Below are 8,329 nucleotides of genomic sequence, written 5' to 3' on the forward strand. Positions count from 1 at the left end.
AATAAGGGGCCTGACATCTGGGAATAATGCAGTCCTCTTAACCATTAAAATCCTGTATAAGGTACGGACAATAATTTACAACAGTGGCAAAACCTGAAACACATTAGCTGAATATCTTCATGGTGTGACAGCGTCGTTAGACTGCCATCTACAGGCCTCACATTCAAACTGCCAAAGTAGCCATTCAAATGCTGTCTCTACAGCCTCATTCATACGGGCAGGCTAACCAATGTTTAGGCATTGTATATAGGCAGGAAATTCCTGTAAATTTCCAGGCCAATGTCATTTCGGATTCAAAAGTGAAAGTCAAGATTCTTGATGCTCAATCTAGCAGTTCTGTGGAATATGGGATTGCATGAACAATTTCAAGCTCATAATGGCAACATGTGGTACGATATACTGATGTTAATGCAACTGATCCAATTATCTGAGCTTTAGGTCTTCTTGAATAGAACATGTACAGAATTTCAACTTTGCTTACTTTACTGCTCTATAAAACTTATCTGAAAGGTGGGAGGTTGCTGAAAATAATGGGGTTACTGTCTATTTGAGCCAAGAAGAAATTTATTCTGCTATTTTCTTGGAGCCATAAAAAGCAAAGACAAATTATAAAGAGAGACGAAAGCATCGGGTCAAAGTTTGATTTCACGATGAGAAAAATATATTCATCAGAGAAAAAATGAGAAATGCAACAATGAACCACTATATAATTTGGCCAATGCACCACAAAGAGATTTTACACAAGTTTCAGTTTTGTTTTCCCCTACCTGGGACTGTCATGGATCGAAGCCATTAATCAAACAATAGGTTACCTTGGGAAGCATCCATTAAAATTCTAGGGCAGTGTTGTCATTACTCACAACAAATAGCCAATGTGGTGTGAAGTTTCCAAAAATGCCATTAAAGCAGGCAACCCAGAATCCAAAAGGCAGTCTAGCTTCTACACCGGGCTAAAATGTGCTTAACTCTCCAAGTTCAAAAATATACTCTGAAATGTCCCAAAATATACTCAAAATGTCCAACTAGAGAGGGGAATCACAGTCAACCCCTGTCTTGTATACAGCAAAGCAAAAGAAATCTTTATAACAATGATGGATTAATTTGAAGAAAATAAAAAGAGAAAAAAAAAAAAAATAGAAAACAGGGGCAAAAATTAATATAAAGGACTTACCTTTAACAGTGATGAATGGGTGGCCTTGCTTTTTACAGGTCCATGTATAATTGGAAAGCACATGTCAATTTTCTAATAGAGAAAGTCAATACTAAATCCTTAAGGCAGATGTGATATCAACCCATTAGAACAATGTGCAAAATACAAGGGGGTACTTGGGATCTGGGACCCACCAATTAACCTTTTTGGAACCCTCTGAAAGACTAAAAATTAAAACTATGGTGGAGTCCCTCAAAAGGATTTTTAATAAAGTGTTATGAATGGAATGCACTTCTATGGTGACGAGGATGTGAGGCCTCCTAAAAGCTTCAAATGCCAGGACTGGCCTTTCCAGCCTGCCTAGAATTGGCCTCATCCCAGGCTTGTAAAGTTCCAAATAACCCCTTTAAGATCTTTGCCATTAACCCAGAGTGTGACTTGGGCTTGGGAATTATATGCTAATACAGAGAGGTCTGAGTCAGAGTGGAAGTGAGTGCAATGATGCCATTGTTAAACCAGAATAACTCCCTGCACAGTATTCTGCTGTCATCTAGTGGTTGAAATAATATTATGCTGCAAAAAAACCTGAATATTTCTATGCATTTTTGCCACTTCATGGTAAGTCTATGGTAACTCATCAATATATATGAGTAGGATAGAGACTTCTACCAAAAACACAATGGCAAATGAAACGCCTTAAAACCAGTTTTAGAACCAAATGAAACTGAACCATTGCTCGAACTGACCAATGGTTATGATAATGTGAATTAGTTGTCAGTCGTTGACATGGATAGTGAGATGGATGTATACGGCACTATATGACTGAACCACTGTGATAAGCCTGGTGACTTCAGTCATATGTCGCTTCACTGTGATGTGACAATAGCTGTGTGGGAAAAAATGCAAAATGGTTGCGTTCAAGTGCAAGGACAAGGACAAGAAAGAAGTTTGCACCTAAGCACTGCTCGCAGTGCAGCAATCGTCAATGTTCACATCAGAGGAAATGTGGTAGCCTTCAATGACACAAGAGGCACGTCAATTGTGCAGATCAGGTACTGCTATTCTACCATCACATGTGCTAGCAACAAAAAAAAAAATAAGTCTGCAAAGAAACACACTTCTACTGTCCTGATTGCAACGTCAGGCTGTATGTTAATGACCATCTCAAAACATATCACATGAAGGACATGCACTAAATCTGCATCAGTAAAACAGTGGACACTAAACATTGCTTTCCTACTGTATTTATGCTGGCGTTTTTGTATTTACCCGTTTCTGTTGCATGTAACATTTTTGTTGAAAAAAATTCAATGTTTTTGACTTGATTTTCCAAGGATAAACATAATGCAAGGAGGCTACAGTTCCAAACTGTACAAAACACACAAAATTGCGCTTCTAGGGAAAGGAACCAAACTAACTTTTCTTAGGAATGAAAATCCCAAAACAGAATCTTTACAAATAAGGATATTTATTTCTATGACTGCAAGATGCACAAAAGTTTGCAAAAATGCAAAAAAAAGGCAAAAAAATTCCACAAAACAAGCAAGAATTCAGAAACCCGTAAAAGCAATACTTACAAAGGAAATGCATTCAACGAAACAGCAATGAACAACTGAAGGATCTACTCAATGTTTCAGAATAAAAAGGCAGAGGGCGGTCCTTCAGCAGTGACATCAGCGTGTCCCCGCCTCCTGGGGGTTCCATCCACAAAGTACAAAACACATTGGAGAAAAACACGTTGCACAAAGATACTAAATAATAAGCAACCATGATAATAAATAATAACTTAATAAAACAATTACAATAAACATCTAAAAAGTAATATTTTACAATAAAAAAAGGAAAATCGACAGATGTAAGGGAACACCTCTTCAATGAAATAAGACATTATGGTGTTACAAATCACTTACCATTACTGAGTTATGTGGCAGTTGGCAGACAGCTCTTCACAAGCAGCACGAGAAGGCAACGGCCAACTGAGAGCGTGTCACAGCGTGGATTCATGACCTTTGACAAGCCATGAGAGAATTTGAGCTAGAAGATCGTGATTTGTAAAGTAAGAGCATAAAGAGAAGGTTCATGTAGATAGATAGATTTACTTGCTCCAAAAGGGAAATTAAAACTTTGCAGAAGCTCAAAAACAATAAAAAAATGATAAAAATCACAAAAACACACCTATGAACCTCTGGCTTCGATAATAAGAGAGCTGTTGCTCTCAATAACATGCCTGTAAATGGAAGTAAGATCTATAGCGAATAACATTTGGTAATGTGGCTGTTATTGCTTGTCTTTGTTATGATATTCAGGAGTCCAACTCTAAAATGGCTTCCACATAAAAACTATCCCTCAGTACTCAAATGAATAGGCTGAGCCATAAATTCCACTCAAGAACAGGCTTTGTAACCTGCACACCAAAGAAAAGGGCCAAATACTTAAAAATTGCATAAATGGGAGAGGGGAACCATGAAACTCCGGCTCCAAAGAAGCTAAAGAACAATAATCTTTATTTAACAAAAACTCAGAAATAATCCAAACAAAGACAAAAACAAAAGTGTGAAATCCAAAGAACAAAGCAAAAAATTCAAAACACCAAAGAAAGAAAGGCAAAACGATCAAAAGGCTTACACCAGCAGAGAATCAAAAGGGCATCAAGATCATAAATTGCAGCTAATACTGGAGGAATACATCCGTAACATATCCTGTTTTCACTCATTTCTCTCCTTTTCTAAATGCTGAGAAACTTGTCCATGTTTTTATCACATCTTGCATTGATTATTGTAACTCTCTACTGGCAGGTGCCACTTCTAATCTTATATTACAGCTCAGGTTGATTTAAAACTCTGCTGCAAGAGTTCTTACACGAACCAGCAACAGCGAACACATAACACCCATCCTGCTTCATCTTCACTGGCTCCCTGTGTCTTACAGGATTGAATAAAAAAAATTCTATTAGCAGCCAACAAAGCTTTAAATTGCCTCACACTTGACTACATCACTGACATTCTACACCACTATGCTCCTGTTTGCCCACTAAGGACCTCTGATTCTGGCAGTCTTGTACCCCATACTAACCTGCACTCTATGGGTGACAGAGCCTTCAGCTTTTTAGCACCTGTACTGCAGAATGACCTCCCAAAATTAATGAGATCAGCTGACTCCATTCATCTCTCCATTATAAAAAAAAAAAAAAATTCCTGAAGAGAAACAGTAGGGTGACAATACGTGATCTTATAAGATCATGGAAGACACTTAAAAGACCCGCGAAGCTAAAGAGATTGGCCATGAAGCGTCTCGCGGGGACCTTAAACATGAGACTTTGTGCCAAGAGATTGACCCAGGACCGTCTCGCGAGAACGTAGAACATGAGATTCTCGCAAGAAACGCCCCATTTACAAATAAATAAGAGCAAGGGCAGCCAGCAACACACTTAGTCGTGTTTTGGCTTTGAGCACACACAGATCCAGGACTCTCAGTGCATATGAAGTGTATAAGGACAATACGTTATAAATGAAACGTAGACGACTAAGCGAAGAAGAAAGCAGCACGGAGAAAACAGACTTAAAAGCATTGGAGAGACAAAAAAGAAAAAGAATAATCTAGGTGCAAATGCAGAAAATAAGGAAAGTAATTATCAGCCCGGAACAAGTGGAACTGAAAAAAAGCACGTCCAATCCGGACGTTGGCGCTATACACATACAGAGCAAGTTAGAGATTATGAAAGCAGTTGAATTCGAAAGGCTCAAAAAAAAAAGTTGGCGTGATACATATGTGGAGAAAGTTAAAGAATATGAAAGTAGGAAAAGTACAAAGTATAAAAAAAAGAAAGTAAAGATTGCAGGAGCGCAAATACACGGAAATTATTACTTGAAAAAGGGAAAGTAATCACCATGGACCAGGTGTCATTGAAACAAAAGCAGGATAAAGAGAGGTCAGAAATAAAAGACAGAGTAGAAAACAAAGTAAAACGGCATAAAGAGGTTAAAAAATAAGGGGGCCAAACACATTCACAGCAGGTTAAAGATAATGAAAACTGGAATTCAAAAGACTCGTAGAAACACATGCAGAGTAAGATACAGAATATGAAAGCAGAAAAAAACGACAGTGTCAAAACAAAGAAAGTAAACATTGCAATAGCTCAAAGAAAGAGAAATTATTACTCGGACAAATAACGAAAAGGCGAATAGAGATTGAATATAAGGACATATAAGATATGTCAGAAGTATAGTCCAGATGTTCAGTATAATGTGTGTGTGTTATATCACAAATGATGTTATTGCTAGGCTTTTCTTTTAGTATTGAATTTAATATTTTACTCTGGTTTATTGTCTTTTATTCTACTTAATGCTTTTGTATATCTGTATCTGTTTTAGAGTTCTATTTATGAAACATTTGTATCCAATGTTACATATACTTAGTTTCTTTATTAGACTCTGTGTAGCACCTTGAGCATGGAAAAAGCACTATATGAATAAACTGTATTAAGTACATTTGTCTCATGAAAATAAATAAGGTGTTGTAGCTTTTGTTGACAGATTGGGCATCCATGTATGGTGTGCCTGGTTTCCTTCAGATATGCATATCCTAACTCATACCATTCACAATAGTTAATTTATTGCATATTTCATAATAGACAACTTTAGTTTTCAGTGTTCAGCCAACACCAGAGTTGTCATGGGACCTGAAAATTACTATGGGGTGCACAAGAGGGCACATATTAACGTTCACACTCACTAACACTAATCTGGTTTAATATCACCAGTCACAAATGTTGCATGATCTTTGGACTGTGGAAGCAAATGGAATTGAACATGAAAAAAATCAAGGGATGGTCTGGAACTAAACCAGGGTCCAAACCTAATGCTGCCCATTGCATTTATCCCTGTCATTAGCTGATGTTGAGTTTTTGGGACCAAATGTTAATAGTCTAGTTTCTGTGCATTATACAGTTATAAGCATGTTTAACAGTTTATTTTTTTTTATTCCTAGCCCTGTTTCAACTAATAAACCAAAGCAGGCGTATGGCATGTCCTTTACAGTGAGACCTGGAACGAAAAAGCCCATCACCCTCATCCATCAACAGCAAAACTGAGGAGGTGATGTGCTGCCAGTGCTAGAATGAGACAGATGAGCAGCATACACTGCAGTCACAAAACAGGAGAGACTTGAAAAAGCTGGGGAAGAGAAGGAAAAAAACAAAACACAAACACCGAATATGTGTAAATGTGCTGTAAATCATGAAGTCATAAGGTCTGGAAATTTTGAGGTTGCTGTCAGTAACTGTCAATGATGGCCAGGAGAGCTTGTCTCACTATTATCAAAAAGTGCTTCCTTTTAAATATAATATATAGGTCCTGCCTTTTTTCTGATGACTTTTGTGTCATTTTGAGATGCACATAGGATTTTTTTCTTTTGTGAAAGCACATAGACATTTATGTGCTCAGAAATATTATATATAGAATCAGAGGATTCAGAACGGTGTTAAAAAGCAATGACTCTGGAATACAGAAGAAGTGTATTGTGATATTGTGAATGCCATGTGAGAATACACATTCCAGACACAAAACATATGCAAGTAATGTGTTATATATGTGTTTTATATATATGGACATACGTACAAACCTAAGGATATACTCTAGTAAATAGGGTTTTAATAGGGGTTAATGCAGAACCATGTACATGGAAAGTAAGTTGTCTCTTTATAGATATTATTTAACATTCAATAATTATAAAACATATTTAAAGGAATAAAAAGTTAATTTTTAGGTCAAAAATGTTTGAATGAAGTGTCTCTTTATGCAAGTCAGCTATTAAACTAATCTTTTACTAGCAACTTCTAATGTAATCAACATCCCAAACCACCGCCAATTCTGAGTGCTAAATGGTTTGTTTGCCTTTTATAATCTAAACCATTACTTGAAGATCAAGACAACAATGCCTAGGAAGCTTTGTTTCCAATAAACTCCAAGTGTGTGCAGTGAAAGTGAATGTGCGGCAATAGCTTTAATGGTGATGAATCCTGTCCTAGAATAAAAACGCAACTCCATCATCAACAATGTGTGTGTGTACACATGGCATTGTGACCAGCAGGGAAAACTCTTTACTTGGTTCACCCAAAGAGAACATGCAGCACATCACACAGCTCCACCCCACATCTGACAAAATATCTTTTGCATTAAAAAAACGCTACAAAAAAAAAAAAAAAAAAAAAGAGTCCATGTTGGATTAGCCGAAAACAAACTCGCAACCTGCAACACCTCTGGGCTCCAGAGAACACAGTCAACTGTTACTGGTCAGCTTCCTCTTTTCTTCAGGCTTCTCTTTGGCGTGATGTCCTGAACAGGGCCACAGATCTATTCCTGAAGATTTCGGAGACTTATTAATAGAGGAAAAAAACCCACGATTAATTCTATTGAATGCTGGCTGCCTAAGAGAGTGTTGCTCACCATTTGATGGACATGTTGCCACATTAGTTGCAACAGTGTGAAGTGAATGCATTCTCCCTCTTTTCTAATCCCTGCACTGAGTGTGTGAATGCAAGCAGAGACCTGGCCTGAAATTTTTAAGAGCCACATAAAACTCTAGTGTGGCAGGATGTAAACAATAAGAACTACCTTAGATTCTCTTTGCTTTTCTGGAATTTTCCATCTTAAATTATTGTTACATAACCACACCCTTACATGTATGTTCATGTTAATTGATTTAAAAATGCTGTATTTAACTGAAAATTTACCAAAATGTATTGAGTTTCTAACTGTTAGAATACATTTTCTGTATATGGGGACTTTTGTTAAAATCTTAAAATACGGGCACTCGAACAGTAAAAGACAAGCAATCCAAAGAACAACAGACTCAGATGAAGTACTTCTACTTACAATGCACAATTTCACAAAAAGCACTTGGGTCTCATGTGGACAGTGGTTCTTCTCACTCACATAAGAGAAAACTGGCACAGCTACTTAATTTTTCATCCTTCTATTTCCTTAATTTAAATCAAAGAACATTTTTTTGGCTATTTAAATGAAACACAAATTCATTATTGTATCCATATTAATACTCAAATTACACACTTAAAAGTCTCCAACACTTGCCATAGGCTACTTCATAAAAGTTGACATGCAAACTTGTAACAAAACTGCCATCGTAATTTTAAATTTGCATTGAGTGTTTTTCACCCAGCAA

General features: G+C 36.9%; 1 protein-coding gene across 1 annotated transcript in view; it reads left to right on the forward strand.

The window, feature by feature from the left end:
• The window catches only part of LOC120525907 (flocculation protein FLO11), a 77,371-nt gene extending 70,011 nt beyond the window's left edge, over positions 1-7,360 (forward strand). The window contains exon 5 of the mRNA XM_039748588.1: positions 6,137-7,360. Coding sequence (XP_039604522.1) covers positions 6,137-6,239 — 103 coding nt within the window. The 3' untranslated portion in view covers positions 6,240-7,360. The remainder of the gene's footprint in view (positions 1-6,136) is intronic.
• The last annotated feature ends 969 nt before the right edge of the window (positions 7,361-8,329 follow it).

This window comes from Polypterus senegalus, chromosome 3 (assembly GCF_016835505.1).
Source record: "Polypterus senegalus isolate Bchr_013 chromosome 3, ASM1683550v1, whole genome shotgun sequence".
Taxonomy (NCBI): Eukaryota; Metazoa; Chordata; class Cladistia; order Polypteriformes; family Polypteridae; genus Polypterus; species Polypterus senegalus.